Here is a 23,067-nt window from a genome sequence, read left to right as displayed (position 1 = left end):
GTGTGTTTGCATATAATTGCAGACATAATATAGTCTCTCTTTCACTGTCTCTTTCTTTCAGACACACACACACACACACACACACACACACGTCTTATCATGTGTAGCACAAAAATAAAAGCAAATAAATAATAAAATATACTAGAATCACCCCCCACCCCGCTCCCTCTCCCTCACAGGAGCCACACATACAAAGAACAAAGAAACCTTCCTCTTCTGGCAGATGTGAGTTGCTCTGACCATATTGCCAGGAGAATTTCGTCGAGCTTACACTGTTCTGAGCACCCTGCAATTCTGATCTGCAACCATTACCCAGAGTCTACATGGAAGCGGGCCATCTCTAGGGTAATAGCATTGTAAATTACAATCAATGCACCCAATTACACTCAGAAACCAAAAGTTATGTAGTGCTCCAGTGTGCCTTGTAATCAGCACCTTTGGAAATGTAAGTAACAGCATTCTGAACAACAACAAAAATAGAAGCAGAACATGTTAGAAAATGGATGTTGGAATTAAATCATCCTTCTGATAGGAACAGCACCTTATATGGCAGGCAACTTTTTACTAATATAATTTTATTGATTTTTTTTTTAAACTAAACTGTGGCCTTCTAGCCAAGAATGTCTTTAAAAATCATTTATTGCTCTAATCAGCCTGGCATAGCCTTTCTGTCATGCTGATAAGGAAATTAAACTTTCCTCATACTGGGTTTACTTGCCTCTTATGCGCAGATGTTTTGTTTTTCTTTTAGGGAACTAATTCAGAAGTTGAAATCTTTCATCAGCTTCTATAGTGCTTTACCTGGCTATATCTGCAGCCATAGCCCTGTGGCGGAAAACGACACCCTTTGCTGGAATGGACAAGAACTCGTGGAGAGGTGATCTTTTTTGAAAGTTACATATAGCAATATTTGAGGAATAACTGTATGTTTATTTAAAGGTTAATTATGACTTCTCTCTGTCTCCATTAATTTCACAAGAAAAATTCTAGAAAAAACATCTATGAGGCTGGGTGTGGTGGCTCTTGCCTCTAATCCCAGCACTTTGAGAAGCTGAGGTGGGCAGATCACCTGAGGTCAAGAGTTCGAGACCAGCCTGACCTATACAGTAAAACCCCATTTCTAGTAAAAATTCAAAAATTAGCCAGGCATGATGGCACATGTCTGTAGTCCCAGCTACTTGGGAGGCTGAGGCAGAAGGATCATTTGAACCTGGGAGGTGGAGGTTGCAGTGAGCTGAGATAGCACCACTGCATTCCAGCCTGGGTGACAGAGTGAGACTCTCCAAGAAAAACAGATAAAACATCTATGATATTCCAGATGATGTCTATAATTTATAGCCCTCCTAGAAGCTGCAAAGTTTGAAACACACAGAGACTATTTCTGAAGGCCATTTTACAGAATTTAAAGCATTAATGAAATTTTCTTTTTTCTTTCATTCTTCCATCTCCTCATTATGTAGGCCCTTATTTATTTGATTTGAAGAAATCGCATTCATCTTAATAGCTATCATTTATTGACAATTAATTGTGTATTAAGTATCATGCTAAGTGCTTTGTCTGTATTATTTATCTTTATAACAATCCTATTACATGAATAATGTTATTTCCCCCATTTTACAAATGAAGATAGAGAAAGGAAGAAAAGGAAGGGAAAGAGGAATACCATTTCACTGAGCAATTTTACTGAAATATTTTATTGAGTTTTTTTTTTTTTTTTTTGAGTTGGAGCGTCACTTTGACACCCAGGCTGGAGTGCAATGGTGCGATCTTGCCTCACTGCAATCTCTGCCTCCCGGGTTCAAGTGATTCTCTCACCTCAGCCTCCCAAGTAGCTGGGATTCAGGCACTTGCCATCATACCCGGGTAATTTTTGTATATTTAGTTGAGACAGAGTTTCACCATATTGGCCAGGCTGGTCTCGAAATCCTGACCTGAGGTGATCTGCCCATGTCAGCCTCCCAAAGTGCTGGACTTATAGACGTGAACCACTGCACCAGCCAAGTATTTGTTAATATAATCTATGCTATCATTATCTGTGAAGAATGTGCTCTTCACTGAAAAGGAAATCACGTATATTCATTATATTCATTTATTCAGCAAGTATTTACTGATCACCTTCTAAGTGCCAAGCCTGTTGATATGAACAAAACAGACGTAATTTCCTGTCCTCACAGAGTTTCATTCTGGTGTGCTAGTGGTATTTCTAACCTCCATTGCTTTGCATTTGGGAAGAATAGCTTGCAATTAAAAAATTAAATCTAAGGATAGAATGCATAGGAAACCTCAAGGAGTTGATGAACCTGCTTTAGAAAATGTTTGTACACATAGTAGCATGTTGTAGAGCAGAATCGACCCAAAGTCAGGTTCCGAATCTTTCACTAATTAGTTGCTTAACCAAAGGCAAGTGACTTAATCTCTCTAGGCTTTGGTTTCCCCTGTCTAAAAAAGGAAATGGTTGGATTAGAGTCCTTCCAGGTCTAACAGTATCCGTATGTTTTTCCTTATTAATTTATTCACTCATTCATATCTTCAACATTTATGTTTTCAGATATTATGTGTTAGGCACCAAGCTAGGTGCTAGGGATGCAAGCCAAGGGCGAAAAGGGCAAGTTAGCTGGTTTGAAGAGCTTACATTCTAGTTGGACCCAATACCAGGACATGGAATGCTCAATGGAATTTATTAGCAGAATAATGGAGTGAAAAGAGGAAGGCTTTGGAGCCAGATGAATTTGAGTTTCCCTCTCAGTTCTGCTAGTAACTGTGGCCTTGGGTGAGTCACTTAAGCTAAAAAGTCTCAAGGTCCACCTCCTCTGTAAGGGAAGGGCTTCTCACAGGATTGTTATAATTATTAGGAGAGGTATAATGAAAAGCCCCTAGCAGACTGGCAGATACTGGATACTCAATTTATATTACTTCTCTATTTTCCCCCTTTTTCCTTCACTCCTCCTCTTTCCAACTGAAAGACATGCCTGAAAATAGGTTGTTCCTCATCTCAGCAATTTTACTAACATGGGACAATGAGAATGAGGTTGTATGTCACCCTGGATGAGGCACTGAAATTGTATGGAGATAGACTTCCCTCTAGCAAATGTAAATCAGCCTGGAAGGATTAATGGCTCCATGCACTGGAGAAATAATATGTATTTGTCATCCTAAAAGCTTATCAGGTACTAAGAAGAATCATGAACATATTTTTTTTTAATTTTCAGAGAAAAGCAGTTGGTATTTGGCTTTATAAAAAGCTGATGCTTTAAAACTGATACAAACAATAAATATTTGAAAAAGAAACTATCCGCAGGTCAAATATGTGGTTCTTACATAAACTTGATGAGAAACCATTCCAGTGCCTTGTCCAGTGTTATATTACTACAGTGAAAAGTAAACGACTCCTGAATATTTGTTTTAAGCAGCTTGTTTTCTAACCACGGTCTCTTATTAAAGAGGATATTTTACTTTACAAATATATTTATTTGCTAATGTGTTCATTCATTCACATATTTATTCTGACAAATATTTGAGCACTTATCAAATATCAAGGACTAATATTGGTTTCTTCATTGTGACTGTTTGAAGCAAATATGATAACCCTGCTGGATTTATCTTCTGTTGTTTATGGTGAGAATATCAGATTGATCCAGCTTTAGTTAACTTTAAAATAATTTCTTCCTAGGCCTATGTATTTTGAATTAGTGAAATTTCTGTTGAATTTTGCTCATATTAACTACTTCATGTTTGGTACACTTTTGTGAAGGATGTTGCCCTAGAACCAAGAAATGTGTCCTCTATCAAATGGTGGAATCCCAAGCCTGCTAAATTTGAGTGAGTCCAAAAGTCAGCCAAATGTACTTTGATTATCATTAAAAGAATTGTGTAAACTGAAATATTTTTGTTTCATTTGCTAGCTTTAAGCCTTAGGGTATTGAACAAAATAATAAAATAAATATTGTAATATGGATAAAAGCTATTATTCCAAACTCCTATTTATATTTCTGGAAAGTCTGTTTTTTTCAAAACGACTTTTATTGTTCATATACACTATCCAGGAAAGAAAGAAAGGCAAGAAGGGAGGGAATAAGGAAGGAAGGATGAAGGGAAGGAAGGGAGGAAGAAAATAAACGTATTTTCAGACAGAGTGAGGGTAGTGTAATCCAGGAAGTGATTCCTTCTTGGTTAGTAACCTCAGGTTATAATTAACTTGGATTACTGACCTAATGCAATGATGACACTAGGGAATAATGTCAAACTAAATTTTTAAAAATATGTTACTCAGAAATATATCTTTAGTAATATGTAGTTCTTTAGCCTGAAGACATGTATGGCCTCTATTTGTACCATCTATAGTGGAAACCTCTTTCCAGAGCTTTTCCGTGAATTTCTCATTTAATGTAGTCTTAAGTAACAGCTACCACTTCCTGTTGTCCAATGGGTCGTAACTTTGTTATCTTTCTAGGTTAAGTTTGTGTCCCTGTAAAAAATTCTACTTTTAGCCAAGACAAATTATAAAAAATTGGCTGGGTGTGGTGGCTCACACCTGTAATCCCAGCACTTTGGGAGGCTGAGGCGGGCCGATCACCTGAGGTTGGGCGTTCAAGACCAGCCTGACTAACATGGAGAAACCCCATATCTATTAAAACCACAAAAAAATTAGCCAAGCATGGTGGCTCATGCCTGTAATCCCCGCTACTCAGGAGGCTGAGGCAGGAGAATCACTTGAACCTAAGAGGCGGATATTGTGATGAGCTGAGATTGTGCCATTGCACTCCAGCCTGGGCAACAAGAGCAAAATTCTGTCTCAAAAAAAACAAAGAAAAAGAAAAAGAAAAGAAAAATTATGAAAATCAAGGATCTTGATAGGAAATGAGACTTGTCAGTGGAAACACTTGATCAAAAAGAAAATATTGATGTTGAGGGAAATTTTTTTTTTTTTTGAGACGGAGTTTTGCTCTTGTTATCCAGGCTGGAGTGCAATGGCGCGATCTCAGCTCACCGCAACCTCCGCCTCCTGGGTTCAGGCAATTCTCCTGCCTCAGCCTCCTGAGTAGCTGGGATTACAGGCACGCGCCACCGTGCCCAGCTAATTTTTTGTATTTTTAGTAGAGACGGGGTTTCACCATGTTGACCAGGATGGTCTCGGTCTATTGACCTCGTGATCCACCCGCCTCGGCCTCCCAAAGTGCTGGGATTACAGGCTTGAGCCACCGCGCCCGGCCTGTTGAGGGAAATATTGAGCAATATCCATGTCAGCTGAGTTATTAGAGCTGTTTGTAGCCTACTACGGATGTATAGATCACTCAGCTTTTAAAGAGTTAAACAATTCATTGTCTCTCTAAATGAGGTCATATTTTTCATCCTTTCAATTTTTATCTCTTATGAATGCAATCAATTGAAATATGAAGAGAATGTTTCACTTATCCAATCTTAGGGAGTACCACATAAGCCTGTCATTCATCCTCCTCAGCTTCCCACCATCACCCCCATTTGAGCTTGGATAAACATTGGTTTGTCTATCAGGGCTTAGCTGAGAAACAATCAAATCAGCAAACTGGGCCCATGTGAGGTATCCTCTTTCATGTGAGCCACCCACGTATCCTACAGGCAAACATTTCCTACAATTGCCAAAGGCAGAAAGATCCTCCAGCTTCTGTCTTTGTCAAACTACAGAGAATTTCAATTAGAGAGTCCTTGGGACCAACAGAAAGATAAAGGAACACAAATTGCTGAGTTAACACTGGGCTTAACAATGGGTAAATGTCGGCTTTACCCTGATAACACCCAATTGAAGAGTGAACATTTTTGTAAATCCATTTTCAATCACCCTTTTTTGCTGGGCCGAATATCTGGACAATTGACTGAATTTTCATTCATCTTCTGGATAGTTTGATACTTTATAAATTAGTATAACAGAGAAATTATAAATTTGTTTTAGTTTATATAAATTAGAATCTATAAATTAGTAAACAGTTTGATACTTGTTTAAATTAGTGTAACAGAGAAACTGTTTATACATGTTCAAAAATCCCTAGTTTGAGAGAAAAAAATCCTGTTTTGTGTTTACATTTAATATTTGATAATTCAGGCTCATTCCACACAGATTGAGCACTTACTATATAATAGGGCATACCTTGATAAGTAGAATCCAACTCCTGCCCTGCTAAGGAGTTCACAACCTAATGAGAAGGATGAGGAAAGAAAATCAACCTGTCTCTTCCCCAGCATTCCAGGGAGAGCTCCTCTCAGAGGTATCAAAACAGAGGCTCCATCCATATGTAGTGTGTGTGTGTGTGTGTGTGTGTGTGTGTGCAGGTGCAAGTGTGTGTGTGTCTTTTCTTGAGGTAAAATTTGCATGCCAAAATTAACCATTTTAAGGTGTACAATTCAGTGGCATTTAGTCCATTCACAATGTTGTACAACCACCATCTCTCTCTAGTTCCAAGACATTTCATCTCTCCAAAAGGAAACCTTTTTGTACATTAATGGACACACCCCATTTCCCCTTTACTCCAGCCCCTGGCAAGCAACAGTCTGTTTTCTGCCACAACAGATTTACTATTCTAGGGGTTTCATGTAAATGGAATCATTCACTTAGCATTATGTTCTTGAGGTTTATACAAGTTGTAGCAGGTATCAGTACTTTATCATTTTATGGCCAAATAATATTTCATTGCATGTATGTAGCATATTTTGTTTATCCATTCATCAGTTTTTATCCATTTTTATATAAACCCCAAGCAACTACTTCTCTGTCAGGTCTCTCTCAGTACTTCTGCATTCAGCTTAGCTCACCTTTATCCTTGAAGACAGGTCAGCCAAACCTATAGGCCTCCCATCCCCATCATCCTTGAGCACCACCTAAATGCTAAATGCTAGCCTATCACCAGACCTCATCTCTGTAATCCTTTGTAATGATTCTCCCCTGGGTCTTTGTCTCAGCCTTCTGTTTGTAGTCAGCGGACCTCTCCTACAATTAGCACACCTCCCATAGGGGTTTATATTTCCCTAGTGACTTTGAGGCTTATCAACTCTGCATAGACACCTACTTGTACTTTACTTTGTGGCATGTTGCCTTAGTTCCCTTTGTGATTCAGCTGGAGCTGCTCATGCTACCCCTTTATCATGTTGCTGGGTCGGATTGGCCTGGCTCTAGAAGTCAGCTCCAGGATAGTGCTGTTATCTTCTGGCTGACAGTTTCTACATAGCCACTTCTGTTCATTATGAATGGGAGCTGGCCATGGTGACTCGTGCTTGTTGTCCCAGCTACTCAGAAGGCTAAGGGAGGAGGACTGTTTGAGCCCAGGAGTTTCAGTCCAGCCTGGACACACAGCAAGACCCCATCTCTTAAAAAAAACTATGTTATGAATGCATATTCATCTTTAATTTTCCCATGATGTCTCTGAGACTCTCATATGGGGCAGCTGGCATTACTAAACAAACTCCCTAAGATCTGCAGGGGCAAATTGCAGTGAATCTGCCTCTTTATCTTATACAATTTTACCTCTCATTTCACATGAGAAATTATTCTCTCTCTCTCTCTCTCTCTCTCTCTCTCTCTCTCTCTCTCTCTCAGAATTCTCTTACACTGATCAGACAAGTCTTCCAGTGTTTCTAATGCCTTTTCAGAATTTCTCTGCTTAATTGAGAAGGCAGAAGTGGGAATATGCAAAGCAGTTTTTATTCTCAGAGCTTTGTTCGTTGTCTCAAAACCTTCCGGATGTTTCAGAAAAGTACAGTAAGAAAACATTTTTCTCTCCTTTCTGCTGGGTTGGAAGGATAAACTGGCATGTCAGCAAGTTGAAGTGAATGAGAGAACCATGAACACCCAATTCCTGACATGCAAAATCATACAAAAAATTAGATGACCAAAATGGCTTGTTTTTTCCCCTACGCCTTAATCCAGGGAAGGCAAGGGAGAATAGTTGATTCTGCTTTCATAATGCAATTACTTTAAGAACACAGTATGTTTGGAGGACTTTGGTTGGGGGCACAGTTCTTTCTTTTCTTTTCTTTTTGAGATGGAGTCTCACTCTGTTGCCTAGGCTGGAGTGCAGTGGCGCGATCTCGGCTCACTGCAAACTCTGCCTCCCAGGTTCAAGTGATTCTCCTGCCTCAGCCTCATGAGTAGCTGGGATTACAGGTGAGTGCCACCACACCCAGCTAATTTTTGTATTCTTAGTAGAGATAGGGTTTCACTGTGTTGGTCAGGCTAGTCTCAAACTCCTGACCTCATGATCCACCTGCCTTGGCCTCCCAAAGTGCTGGGATTACAGGCATGAGCCACCACACCCAGCCTCTTTCTTTTCTTTAATTTTTTATTTCTATAGCTTTTGGATTACAAGTGGGATTTTGTTACATGGATCAATTATATGGTGGTGAATTCTGAGATTTTATTGCATCTATCACCCAAGTAGTGTATGTTGTACCTAAAAATTTCTAGCACACGAAAGTCTTTCACTGGTTTACATAGCAACAAGGAAAGACCTTCACAATCTTCAGTCTGGTAGTAAAGAGATTAAGTAAAAACCTATATGCCAAAGTGCATATACACTCAGGCATACACATAAAACATACACATCTCATTCTAGTCACATCAGAAGAGGCCACTGGTATGCAGCAGTCGCTATACTTGCTCCCATGCTTTCATGCTAAAATAGGTTGTTTATTATTTGTTGTTTGGATTTTTAAAAAAAATTATAGGGTGGCTCTTCTCCAAAGGGCAGTATCCATACAATTTTAAATATAGGATAGCCAATGCAAACAGCAATGGGGACACAAAGAAGATAAATACAGAGCCAAGAGGAAGAGGGTATAGAAAAACGTAAACAATGGACAATAGAAATAATATTCAGTAGCATTGAGTCAGGTCCTAAAGTCTATTGATTGAGGCACAAGTCAGACTAAAGTCAGGCTGAAGGTGAGACTCAGTAGCTCTTCTCAGTCACTGGCATGATGTTTTGAGGTTAGAAACTGAGGTATAGTGTTCAGTCTCCCAGCTCTCTCTTCTCATGACTAGTTCTTCCTTTGCCCCCTATACTGCAGGAAGCTCTGCTTATGAAAGGCTGGTAGGAGGGAGAGAGACAAATAGGGCTTCGTTGTTTGATTTATCACTATCTATCTCCACAGTTCCTGGTCCCCCACAGACACTTTTGGATTTCATTTCTACTTTAGTTTTCCCAGGAGCAGAAACATGACATTTCATTCTTTCCAGTTTGGGGAACTGTGATGTTAGCCTGAGTGTGTGCCCAAGAATGAACGTACTGAAGTATAATGATGCTTTGCTCGAACGGCAGTTTACATATTCTACCTTGCCTTAGATAAGTCGAGATTGCTCTTGGAAAGCCTTTGAAGGAGAAATGGATTATGTAGAAAGTGACTTAATTTGGTATAGCATGAAATATTTATGGTAGCTAAGCATTTTTTAAATCCTGGTAAGCCAGAGCAGATGCGTTTGGAGAGCACCCCCATGTCATAATCTCGCTATGAGCTTAGATTGGCATATTTTTCATCAGCAATTTATCTTAGAAGTAGTCTTTAGTGAACAGCTATTTATCAAGACATATTCTTGTGGCAATACAGTAACATTTATCCCTTAAGATTATGGTGTCATACACGGTAGCTTTACCTTCAGAATTGAGTGAGAAAAACACAGCTTATCCTGCTGACGAATGGCTTAATACGGTGTGCCCCATTCAGGATGGGTCAGACTTGGTTGACTGTCATGTCTTAAGTAGCAGGAAGAAACATTTTCGTGGCTCAACATTGATATGTCTGTAGATGACTGGTTGAATACTGGATAGCTTATTACTTTAAGCAAATTGTGTCCTATTAGTATACAATGCCAGCTCTGTTGAGCTCAGTTGGATCATTTTATGATATGAAGAGCATTTGGGGGCCTCCAAGGGAGGGTCCCAGCATATCCACACCCTCAACAAATTTCTTCTTGGAAATGTGATTCTGATGGTTGCATAAGACCTGTCTCCTTTTACCATTACTGCGCCATGAATCAGAAATCTTCTGTTTTAGCCTGGAAAGCTTAGGAGATGGAACCAGAAAGAAACATATTTGCTTTTAAGAAATGAGTAAATTAACATACTAGAGCTTCTCTGCCCCTTAAGTATTATTGCTTCCTTCAAAGGTAATGCCTTGGTAAGTGGCAGATGGACTCCACTGATACTGCCAGTCTTCCGGATAACTTTTCTGCTTCCTCTTTGGAAAAAGCCTTGTGGGTTTATGGCTGATCCCTGACATCTGCAGGTTGTTGATTCTCAGTCAGTTGATCGTTGAAGTCTTCAGTGAGAAGACCTTGAAACATCAGGAAACATACACCAGATGATTAATACATATTAGGAAGAGTATAGTCTTTAGAATGATCCAGTTGGATTTTTTTAGTCAGAGTCTAGCTCTGTCACCAAGTCTGGAGTGCAGTGACACGATCTTGGCTCACCACAACCTCCACCTCCGTATTCAAGTGGTTCTCCTGCCTCAGCCTCCCAAGGAGCTGGGATTATAGGCATGTGCCACCACTCCCAGCTAATTTTTGTATTTTTAGTAGAGACAGGAGTTCATCGTGTTGGCCAGGCTGGTCTCGAACTCCTGACCTCATGTGATCTGTCTACCTCGGCCTCCCAAAGTGCTGGGATTACAGGTGTGTGCCACCAAGCCTGGCCCCAGATGGATATTTTAATCCTGGTTCAGACACCAACTTTGTGCTTTCGGCAGGTCATTTAATGTGAAATTCTGTTATATTATTTGTAAGATGGGAGTAATGATACCTACCCTACAAGGCTGTTGTGAAGATAAGTTCTGGCACATAGGCACTTAAATAATTGATAGCCAGGTGTTGATGTTGTCATTGTCATTATACCATGGTTGAGCAGACCATGTAAATGTCCAGAGTAAGGGTGAAGAGGTGTGGGCCGTGTTTCTTCCTATAAAGGTAAACTGGAAGTTTTTGGGAAATCTGTGAGTTTTTGGGAACCAAACTACTAAATGAAGTGGCTGATCAAGCAGGCTGTTACTATTTGCGGTACATTTGGAGTGAGAGCATGAAATAACAGTGCTGTTTACTTCTTCTGACACTTATATTGGCTTTAAACGGGATTTCCAAAGAGGAGTTCCAGGAAATTTTTTATAGATACTGGGTCTTACTGTGTTGCTCGGGCTGGTCTGGAACTCCTGGGCTTAAGGGATCCTCCTGCCTCAGGCTCCTAGGTACCTGAGATTATGGGCATGTATCACCACTCCCAGAAAGACATCGGCATAATTAATGCAACAACATTTGGGCTGCATACATTCTGGTAGATTTATACAAATTTGAAATCTGTCATAACTTCATATCCACTTCACAGAGAGCATGTAAGTTGAACACTGATTGAAACAAGGCTGTCGAGTGTGATGTTTCCTGACCTTTCCCTGGTAAGTTTCTTTTAGTGTTATCAGTATCACTGCCTCTGACCTCCACAAACAGAAACACCTCCCTGAAACATTTTTGTCCAATTTCTCTGACTCAGAAAGTTTGTTTCTGATAGTCAATCACTGAGCATCAGAGAAAATGGACTCTTGGGACTTGGAGTGTGAAGCACAGCAAAAATTTATGTTAGGGAAGCCTGTTTCTTGGGAGCTTCCTGCTAGTGGCCCTGCTCTTAGAACACCTCTGGCAGTTGTCATTGTTGTGGCTGTGATCGTTGGATTGTGGTGGTGGTTTTTCTGTTCCATGGGCCACAGGAAATGGCTTGCAGGTGCCACTTTCTTTGCTGCTGCTGGCACAGTTCTTTCCCTAGGGTAGAAGCTCTTGGTGACTTCTTTGAAAGAAATTTAGCTCTCCTGTTTTTTTCCCTTTCTTCCTATACTTCAGCAAGTACAAAATCTTGTTTGAGTTTTTCTGATGATTTTTTTACTGATGGAAATGTAGCCAAACAGTTGGGGGATTAAAAAAAGCACAGAGTTCTGTGGCAACCTAACTTACAACTTAGAGTCAGCAAAGCCTGCGCTTGAATGCCTCTTCTCTGATCCTCAGCTTCCTCATATGTAAAATGGAGTTAATAGTTTCTCCCTTAACAGATTACGGAAAAGATTCCAAGAAATTGTGAAGTGTGGAGTATCGTGCCTGGAACACAGTTAGCCTTTCCAAAATGGTAGCTATTACTGCTGTTATTCAAAAAACCTATAAAAACAGCCCTGCAGGTCTTTACTGGGAGATAGATGGAGCTAGGCCTGATACTAGCTCCCTTCAATTACCCATTCTTCACTTTTCAGGAGCAGCCTCACCTACCTCCTCTTATTTTTTTTGTTATTTCTTCTCCCTTTTGCAAAAACATCAAAATCCCGATCTTTGGTCCTGGTTGGTACAAATGGTGGGCATTTGAGTCCACTGGGGATCAAGTGAGTTATTTGCATCTAAGGGTATGCTCTAGGCTGGCCTTCTTACCTTCAGCATCTTGTTTCACAGCAAAGACATTTTAAACCATTTCTCCTAGGACTGCTTAATAGAGATTTACTCGAGCAATCTTCCTAAATTACATTACAAACCATGATGAGTCTAGTTGCCGGTCAAACCTAGTTGCTCAGTGCTCTAAATTCCTTTCTGTCACCCTTGAGTTAGCGTTTGTAGAAAAGGAGAAAGATAATTAAAATCAGTTACGATTTCTCAATTTCTCAAGCCAATGAATTTTATTCTTTTACATGAGTATGGCTTTGATCCGTGTGTTTGTCTACTTTCTCATGTAGTTTCATTTCCCTGTGAAAGGAAGTTTGTTTTAATTTGTAACTCCAGTGTCACAGGAGTTTCCTGTTTTTTGCCCCTTCAGATCTTAGTGATACATATGGTCCAATGGATCTTAAAAACCCCAAATGAACTCTTCCTTGGTTTAAGCCACTTGTTGGCTCATTTTGTCATTGTTCTCTTTGCTTCTAGGCACAGCCTCACGCCTAGAGCTGGGATGAGTCCCTGTTCAGCAGGAGCCAGAGTAAGGTGTTCCTACCTGGGATAGGGATACAGTAGTTTGGAGTTGGAGGGATGCACAGAGGATTGCACTGTGTAAGAACTCATGCTGAAAGCTAATTTCCAAGTACTATTAGGGAGCATTAAGACAAGGGCCATGTTAGAATGGGCTAGAGAAAGAGCCATTGGCTGGCTTACACCTGTTTATCCTTAACATCATCTCTTCTGAGGACCCTGAATCCTTCTGTCCATGCCTTTTTCTGGGTTAAGGCTTGCTGCCATCTCAGCTTCTCTCTAGCATGTCCCCAGTGACACTCTATTGAGAGTTTTTACATGTCTGTCTCTAATCTTCTAGTAGCTCCTTAGTGACTAGTACTGTAGGCTGGGCATGGTGGCTCATGCCTGTAATCCCAGCACTTTGGGAGACCAAGGTGGGTGGATCGCCTGAGCTCAGGAGTTTGAGACCAGCCTGGGCAACATGGCAGCACCACATCTCTACCAAAAATACAAAAAATGAGCTGGGCGTAGTGGCGGGTACTTGTAGTTCCAACTACTTGGAAGGCTGAGGCGAGAAGATCGCTTGAACCTAAGAGGTCGAGGCTCCCATGAGCATTCTAACCTGGGTGATAGAGTAAGACCCCATCTCAAAAAAAAAAGTAGAACTGTGTCTTCCATCTATAGAACTTCATGGCTTAGCTGTACCTGCTGTACAGTAAACTCTGTATACATGTTTGTTGAATTCATTGGATGAACCAACAAACATAGTTGTGGGTTGCAGAGCTGAGTACTAAGCCTAGCTTCCCATGGTATCATTGTACCATTAGGCAGATTACTTAAACTCTATTTTGCTTTCTCCTTCTGTGAAATTAATGCCTCCCCTGCCTACCTCAAAGAGTTGCTCTGAGCCTCCAGTAAGACAATGCATATGAAATGTTTTTGAAAGTTCTAAATTACCCTCCGTTTACTACATGTTAGTGTAGAAGAATAGATAGATTTAGGGGGGAAGTTTTACCCTGAATAAATGGAACACTGGGTAATCAATACAGCATTACTGGGCTCTCTTTACAAACATGGACCCATTAGCAGCTTCCTGAGTATCTCTCCCTATACCTCTCTCCAGGAATATTACTTTAAAATATTTTTAAGCAAATCCACCTATCCCCATAAATTTTATTTTTAAACAAGTCAGCCCATGTTGATGAATAATCCAATTGGCCCTGGATAAGGAAATACTTTGAGCGATTGGTAGCATCAGTTTAAATTAATGAAAAGTCTGAGTGACAGATCATTTTAAAGTAAATGCAGTTTTATTACTTTCAAGCACATATAATAACAATGCTGGGAATTGAACTTGCAGAAAGACAGCATGCATCAGAGAATCAAAGCATACAAATATGGATCATTGATAATGAGGCTATTGCTGTGTGGCTGTCCTTCTGAAGACTATCCTCCTCAAATTGACTGATGTTCCCCTGGAGAAACTCATCTATTTAAGAAACCCCTATTTTTTTTTCATTTATAAGCATGAAGAAAGTACCATTAACAATTCCTATACATGGCTTCTGGATCACCCAGCTTTTTCAAACCCCAGTGGATAGCATCGAGCAGCAGTGCTGTGCTCTCTGGTTATAACAAATAATAATCTCCAACAGCAAACACCCTCTGGCCCCTACAGTGATCAACTTTTTCCAGGTTGCCTAGGACTTCCCAGGTTTATCACAGAAGGTCTCACATCCTAGGAAACCCCTCAGTCCCAGCAAACTGGGGTGGTTGGTTAACTATTGGTACCCATGACCCTTGTTGCTTCTAAATATAGGGCAGAGATGCAGTCATGGGGGTTTACACTGGAGGGATTGAGCAGCGCTGGGATACAGCTTACCCAACCATTGGTTTATCTGCCTTCACTTTTTTTTTTTTTTTTTTTTTTGAGACGGAGTTTCCCTCTTGTTACCCAGGCTGGAGTGCAATGGCGCGATCTCGGCTCACCGCAACCTCCGCCTCCTGGGTTCAGGCAATTCTCCTGCCTTGGCCTCCTGAGTAGCTGGGATTACAGGCACGCGCCACCATGCCCAGCTAATTTTTTTGTATTTTTAGTAGAGATGGGGTCTCACCATGTTGACCAGGGTGGTCTCGATCTCTTGACCTCATGATCCACCCGCCTCGTCCTCCCAAAGTGCTGGGATTACAGGCGTGAGCCACCGCGCCCGGCCTGCCTTCACTTTTTAACTCCTCTTACCTTTTCATCCCTGATGCATTTTGATCACTGCTCTCTTCCCTTTACTCCCTCAAATCCTGTCTAAGTGTACAGTGGGACTTCAGAAAGCAGGATTGAGACCATAGAGTGGCTATTAATAGTAATAACTAACCATTCTATGGAGCTTCCCAAGTGCCACATGTGCTCTCAAGGCTGTAAGGCAGCATCCCCTGGAAGAAGGTGTTCTTTTTAGAGATAGTTAAGCCCCTTGCTAAAAAAATGGCGTTCACCTGCCTCTGAGGCTAGCTCTCCATTTAATCTCCTCTACGCACATGCCTCTTATAATAAAGCCATTGCCTGTGCATCCACTGTGGGGCTTTGAAGTCCATGCAAAACAGACAAACCTTTTGCCCTAGGCTGACAGTCCAGCCTGAGTCATAGCTCTACTGTGAACTTGTCGCCTGACCTTGGACAAGTCACTGCACTTCTGCTTTTTACTTATAAAACAATGGAATTTGACAAAATGACCTCTAAAGCACTTTCCACCTCTAACAGGCTATGAGATCCTTTAGCAAAGATACTTAGAAGGGGTGGGAATGTGGAAGGAAAGGGAATACTATCAAGCTACCTTAATGACTTTGAATTTGATGCCTTCCCAAGTAGACCAAAGAGAAAGTGATTCAAAAGGAGCCCCAGGGTATAATCATTCTGATGAGGACAGCAGCGAGCTCTTCATTTTACTCCTCCAGGTATTATTGGAGCTACAGGGGAGCAGGTAGGTTGGCTGTTTGAGATGTCAGAGTTGTTCTCGATTTGTAATGTTGGAGAGTTTGGGTGTAACTCACATAATTAAACCTTAAAGAAAACGTTTCCCCCATAGCACTGTATAACTCCAATGGGGCTTCTGAGCAGGAAAAAAAGAAAAATGGAATTCAATGTCTGTTGTGTCATATTTGACACAACTGTCCAGAATGAAAAGTAGAGGCCCATTAACCACAGAGATGTTTCAGTGACAGTAGAGAGACATCGGGGGAGTGCCAAGAGCTGAAGGGCATGTAAGAGCAAAGGAATACAAAGTGGCTAAAACAACAGAGGGAGAGAGACAATTTCCAGTCTTTCCAAGACCCCCCGGGCTAGAGCGCTTGGGCAAATTTTGACCTAGTTGTCCTTGTGTGCAAGGCTGTGAGCTTTTATTAAGTATTTATGTAGCAGTTATATTTTACCAAGTGCTTTACAATCACTTTTATTTGGCTTAGTAAAGTTTTCCTGGAATCCCATATACTTTATGATCAGGAGAGTCATTTCTTGTTTGCTTAGCACCTCCATGTGTACAGCCTCACACAATAGGCCACTTGTTCCAGCAGGAGAGCAGGTGCAAAGAGTCGAGCAGCAGAGGGCACCTGCAGCTACCAGGGCAGTTGGAGTGGGGGTAGCTTACACTTCAGTTCACCTTTTCTCCCCCTTTGTTATTCTTTCTTGTTATGTTATTGCTGGCAACTTGAGAGCAGCAGGGCAAGGCTTGAACCTGCTGAATACAGGGCTGTCCTGACATGCAGACACTGGCAGAGATAGGCTCTTTCCCCTGTGCCAGTGTCTCCGCCCATGCCCAGCATGGCCACGCACTTCCACAAGGCAAAGGCTTGCTGAGTGTGTTTCTGCTGCTTTGGGGCTCTTGCTGCAGCCTTGGTTCTAGGTCTCTGGACATGACTTAAGAGAAGACTACAGGAGGCTGGGCGTGGTGGTTCATGCCTGTAATCCCAGCACTTTGGGAGGCCGAGGCAGTCGGATCACCTGAGGTCGGGAGTTCAAGACCAGCCTGAACAACATGGAGAAACCCTATCTCTACTAAGAATATAAAAAATATGGCCGGACGCGGTGGCTGAAGCCTGTAATCCCAGCACTTTGGGAGGCCGAGGTGGGTGGATCACGAGGTCAAGAGATCGAGACCATCCTGGTCAACATGGTGAAACCCCGTCTCTACTCAAAATTCAAAAAATTAGCTGGGCATGGTGGCGTGTGCGTGTAATTCCAGGAGGCTGAGGCAGGAGAATTGCCAGAACCCAGGAGGCGGAGGTTGCGGTGAGCCGAGATCGCGCCATTACACTCCAGACTGGGTAACAAGAGCGAAACTCCGTCTCAGAAAAAAAAAAAAAAAAATGCCTGTAATCCCAGCTACTCGGGAGGCTGAGGCAGGAGAATCACTTGAACCTGGGAGGCAGAGGTGGTGGTGAGCTGCAATCGTGCCAATGCACTCCAGCCCTGGTACCAAGAGCAAAACTCTACCTCAATAAAAAAAAATAGAGAAGACTACAGAAGGAGCAGTTATACTCTCTGCAGACAAGACTACCCAGTGTTCTTGGACAGATCTAATAGTTAGCTACCTTATTCTTGGTAGTCCCTTCTCCCTCCCATGGCCACGGCAGCCCTCTGCGCCAGCACTCTGGATTTTGTGATGTAGGATGGTGTGGCTATAGTTGGCCACACACTCTCAATCATCAGAACGCAGTGGGAATCCAATACAGTCATCAGTTGGATGTTTCCTTTTGTGAAGACCAGATTTGCCAAGGCGGAAACTAAATTCTGGTCCATGAAGTCCAGACTGGAATTAGTGAGCCAGAACATTGGCAAATTCAGGACCTCCAAGTACTAAAATTCTATGACTCAGGACAGGGCTATGTACATGCGTAATAGGTAAGTGTCGAATAGATGATGGCATTTGGTGGCGTACAAAAAAGGAACTCTTCTATTCTCTAAGCCACTGGTTTCTAAAGTGGTGCGATCTGGCAGGTGGGACACGTTGACAAGTTACCTTGAAGGGCTCAGTGTAATGCCGGTCCTCAGTCAGTGGCTGCAGATTTGGGGGAAAGCCCCCAGGGGCAACAGATTGACAAGGGTTAGGCATAGTAGCTTCGAGTCTCCACCACACAAACTGAGCATTGGTTGAGGTCTTTTATCTCAGGTCAGTTCAGTAGACATTTACTGACTGTGTACTGGGTGCCAGGTACTGGGTAAGGCAGTGGGCCTAGAAATGAATACAGACAAGAGCCCCAGCACAGAGTTTAGCCCAGGAAAACACAGCTGGCAAGAGGAAATCATACCTGAACACGCAGGGCTCACTCAAAAAAAAAAAAAAAAAAAAACATGAAATACTGGCTTGGAGGAACAAGACTAATTCCAGAGCCCGGGGCCTGACAGGCGAGTCAGTTAAACTAACACCTTCCTGCCCTTGTCACTACTGGCTTGGGACCTGGGTAGGGCTAATTCTGCAGGTTGAAGATTTGAGACCTGCAAGTGATCATGGCTAAGGCCAGACGACCCAACAGCAAACAGTGGCAGGGATGTTTAGCTGTCTTTTAAGGTGTATCAGGAGTACGAAAACAGCTTGTTCTTTGAGTCTGATCCTTGGCAATTCTTTAACCACAGTTCAGCCAGACATTCGAAACAACACTGAGGGCCCTTTCCTCTGTTTACTACATACTCTAGAAACGCCGCACACGAGCAAAATTCACCAGGCGCACTCTTCCCTGTTTCAGACTTGCCTCTCTCCCACGTGTCTGGAGTCAGTTAAGAGTGATTGTCCAGGTGGACTTTGAGAGTCCGATCCTTCATTTTGAAGATCACTACATTAAAGAATGGATGTTCGTTGTGAGCCATGAAGACACAGACAAAAGAAAGCAGCGTTCTCAACAGAGAGATTTGAAAAAGCATGTGGGCGTGTTTTCAAGAGTCATCTAATCCATTACTTGCGACACTTATCCAAAGTGGAAGCAGAATATTTTCTATCACCGAGAAGAGGAATATGAACTATGGGAGAAGGAAGGAGGGGAACGGGCTTCGGACACCCAAAGCTGGTCATTCGGGAAACTCGGAGGGTGGTCCTGGGCCACAGGTGAATGATGACTTCTTCCATTCACTAAAATTAATTCAGAACCATTTGAAGCCCTTTCTGATCATTTTCCCCTCAGATGCCCTGTCTTCCAGAAGGTTTGGGAGGGCACCTTTGCTAAAATTTCCTCTCAGCTAGGCTTAAATGCTCAGGGCCAGCCATTCACACATCGTTGCCCAATCGCAATGGCAAAGAAAGTTCCAATGCTTTGTCCCTTGCCCATTTTACCTGATGATAAACCATTCCTACTCCTGCCTTGACCCATACTTTACTGAGAAGCAAACTAAAGAGAAGTGAGACTCTTCAGTTTCTTAATGTGGGGTTGAAGGGATTTGAAGCTTCCCTTGGCTATTCATTGCAAGGTTTATTTCTTCTCTCTCAGGAAGCTGGGGTTTTTTTTTAATACTTTTTGAGACTGGGTCTCCTCTGTCACCCAGGCTGGAGTACAGTGGCACCATCATGACTAACTGCAGCCTCAGCCTCCTGGGCTCAAGTGTTCCTCTTGCCTCAACCTCCCAAGTAGCTGGGATCACAGGCATGTGCTAGCATGCCTGGCTAACTTGTTTTTACGTTTTGTAGAGATGAGGTCTCCCTATGTCACTCAGGCTGGTCTCCAACTCCAGGGCTCAAACAATCTGCCCACCTCTGCCTCCCAAAGTGCTGGGATTACAGGAATTAGCCACCGTGCCTAGCAGGGGATTCTTTTCAAATAACATTTATTGAGCTTCTACTGGATTTCAGATGCTGTGTTTGGTGCTTTCACGTGATAAAAATAATAACAGCAGCCCTCATATAGAACTTTCTATGTACCTGGCATTGTTTTAAGCACAGGTTATCTCAATTTGCTAACATTCTTATATCAAATAATTCTTCAAACGGTGCAGGTGGGATTATTCCTATTTTATAGATGAGGAGACTCAACTTCTCCAAGGTTTAATTATTTGTCAAATGTCACACAGCACGGGGGATACCAACTTTGAACCCACGCCTCTGACTCCAAGGCCACTGCCCTTTCCACCACATGACACTGCCTCTCTGAAATCTATTCTATACTTGCTGCCTCAGTAAGGTATGATTGCCAAAGTGAATTGAATCTCTTAAAACAATCATTGATCATTATTTTGAACATCAGTTACCTTCATGCAATGCCCTCATGTTAAGGTACATGACTAGTTCCTTGCCCCCTTGTTCTTTGCTCTTCTGTTTTGGGGAAGTTACAGCTTCATTCCTGTCTCACTAGTAGTGATGCCAATAATAACTTCAGTTGCTGTTGTGTGGCCTCTGGGCCTCAGTTTGCCCCTCTGTAAGAGGAGAACGTTGGGTTGAATGACTTTGAAGGTCCTTTCTAACCCTGATATTTTCACCAACTAAAATCTAACTTAAAAACAGGTGAAGATCGTGTCTTTATGGTTGAACTTCAGTAGGACAATAAAATGTCTGGTTCTAGTTTTCTGGACTAGAAGGCCTTGATAAATGAGTTTGGGGTGATTGAATAAGTAGTGTCTACCACACTCCTTGTTCTGTTATTCCCCAGGCCCCGATTATTGAGCTTTGAATTACACCTTTTTCTTTATCTGTTTTTAAACACAGTTGGAGTCCTCTCCTCATTTGTATGTTCCCCTCATGTTCTGACCACCATGCTTAGTTCTCACCTGCTTGCTTACACTTCGGGCTCTGCCTAGCTTGCAATTCTTACAAGAATTACTTTTGCTGTGCTTATTTACTTTTCTCTCTCCTTATCTCTAGCCTTTTCTACAAAGTCAGTTTCTTCAGACTAACATTCAGGGGACCTAATCTCAGGCATTTTCTAATCCCCTTCCCCTTTCTGCTGGGGAACTATTCCCCACAGCCATGGACTCTTCTCCCTGTAGTGTGTGATACTAACTTCTCACTCTTTCCTCACCATCTGTAAAATATTCTTTGCTCCTCTGGCTTTAAGTGACTTCTTGATTATACACCGAGACAAATCTTTCGTCCCTCCTCAAAGTAAGGTTGGAGACTGTACTGAAAACGGATTGTAATGCAGTTATTCCCTCATACAGCTAATGGCTGCTAACTGAGAAATAGCAATGGATTTACACACCTGGGTTTCTTTCCTAGATTTTTGCTTCCTTTCTACTGAAATCTATTTGTTATTTTCAAAAGTCTGTTGTTGGAGAACACAGGTACTTCTTGGAGTAAAGTGGACATATCTGTTTCTAGCACTCTCCTAGCTTAACATTGGCTCTGAAGTAGTATTGCTATGCAGACAATTATGAAAGACATTTTTTTTCACGTGACAGTTTTCAGTTTATAAATCTTCTCATGAAAAATCCACAACGGCCGCAGATAACATCATTGCACTACCTTCACTCCTTCGGCTTTTTGCTAGCACCAACATTGGCCTTTGCAGTCCCCCTGACTTCCTTCATTTGGTGCTTGCGTTCTTTTAGTTGCTTTCTTGAGGTCTTCTTATTCTCATGCAGGCCATGTCTTGCAAGTCCATATTTGGGTTCCTTTTTCTTTGTATAATCCAGGGACTCATCAATCATCCCAAAGCCAGTTGTCTTGCCACCACCACAATGAGTTCTAAATCCAAATACGAAGATGACATCCGGTGTGGCTGTGTACATTTTGGCTGGTTTTTCCTGAATTTCTGTCTTAGGCACTGTTGCCTTCCCGGGGTGAAGGACATCAATGACCATTTGTTTCCTCTGAAGTAGTTGGTTGGTCATGAACTTTCTAGTTCGGATAGTTCCTGTGTCATTCATGATGGCCATCCATCCTCAGACAGCCAGGGAAGAGAAACATTTTTATTTACATATGTTCACAAATAAAGAAGAAGCTAATTGTTGCTGTCTTTATTAAGCACATTTACAAATCTCAGCTCTTTTCACCTTTGCTTTATTTTATTATGTATTTATGTTAATTAACATGGCATCATGGGCACAGAAAAGGACATTTTCATAGGCCTCTTACTAGGATGGTTTTCCTACCCTGTTTTCTAGTTTGTCTTTAAAGCTATTTGTGCTCTTTAAATTATCCAGTTTTTCCCAAAGTAATTATTGTGGCCAGAAGGGACTACATGCAATACTGAAGTTTGTCCATAAGATGGCGCACTGAGAATGTGCGATCTAACATATTTAACCATCTATAGCTGGGCAGCATATTAAACTTTGAAATCAAGTATTTTTTGGTGGGGACCTAGTCCTTTGAGATTGTCTCTCAAGTACTTGAAACCACTCTAATACCTAAGAGAAGAAGGAAAGTGAATATTCTACAGTTCTCTTGTCCTAAATCAGTACTAGCAAGTGTCAAAAATCAGCAAGATCTGTTTGAGGGTCCTTTTAAAGAAAGAGATTTATTCTAAAGTGGAACTTGTGATACTTACCGTATGTGTTGTTAGAAAAGTCCCTGTCTGGGTATCAGATTCTTCATCTACACAGTGAGTGGACTGGACCAGATGATCTCTAAGCGTGCTTCCATTTCAGATGATCTACATTTGAATTTGTTGATTTCCTTCCACTACACCATTGCTGCTTCAGCCGAAACAGATATGAGAAGAAAAGATTGTCCATTTCACGCTAGTTTGACTCCATTCCTCTCCTACAAGTGCTCTCTTTGCTTCAACCGTCCCAAGACAAGCATGCACAGATGTCCTGTTTTAGTGAGGTTCCTTTTCTCCTTATGGCTTCTGCACAGGTTTCCCCCCTTCCCCTACCTGCTCCCCAATCCCTAACCAATCTGCCTGAACAGAAGCGTGCCCCCCTTTTCACATGATGAATAGGATTTTCTTAGTATTATGACAGTCATTTTTGTGCTAAACAGATACAAAACTGGATAAGGAAGAAGACGCCACCTGTAAGGTAACACTTCTAACATCCTACATAGCATGTCCAGTTAAGAAAACATTACATTTGGGAGGTAGGAGATGGCAGTTTATTTAACTCTGTCAGTTTATTTTTCCTCCTCCACTTGTTGGTATTCGTTACCAGAACCATGTCAAAGCTTCAGGAGAGAATCAGCGTTTTGCAGAGCAGGATTAATTAATTTAATTACAGATGAGTATTACTA

At 41.8% G+C, this 23,067-nt stretch overlaps 1 protein-coding gene across 2 annotated transcripts in view; it reads left to right on the top strand.

The window, feature by feature from the left end:
- Nucleotides 1-23,067, top strand: part of GPC3 (glypican 3) — a 465,274-nt gene that overhangs the window by 305,984 nt on the left and 136,223 nt on the right. The window contains exon 5 of one of the 2 annotated variants that reach the window (XM_002763282.7): nucleotides 752-877. The exons of the other annotated variant lie outside the window; for it this stretch is intronic. Coding sequence (XP_002763328.2) covers nucleotides 752-877 — 126 coding nt within the window. The remainder of the gene's footprint in view (nucleotides 1-751; nucleotides 878-23,067) is intronic. 2 annotated transcript variants of the gene reach the window in all.

The sequence above is a fragment of the Callithrix jacchus genome, chromosome X (genome assembly GCF_049354715.1).
Source record: "Callithrix jacchus isolate 240 chromosome X, calJac240_pri, whole genome shotgun sequence".
Lineage (NCBI taxonomy): Eukaryota > Metazoa > Chordata > Mammalia > Primates > Cebidae > Callithrix > Callithrix jacchus.
Note: the sequence above shows the minus strand (reverse complement) of the source record. Positions and strands in the feature narration are given on the sequence as shown.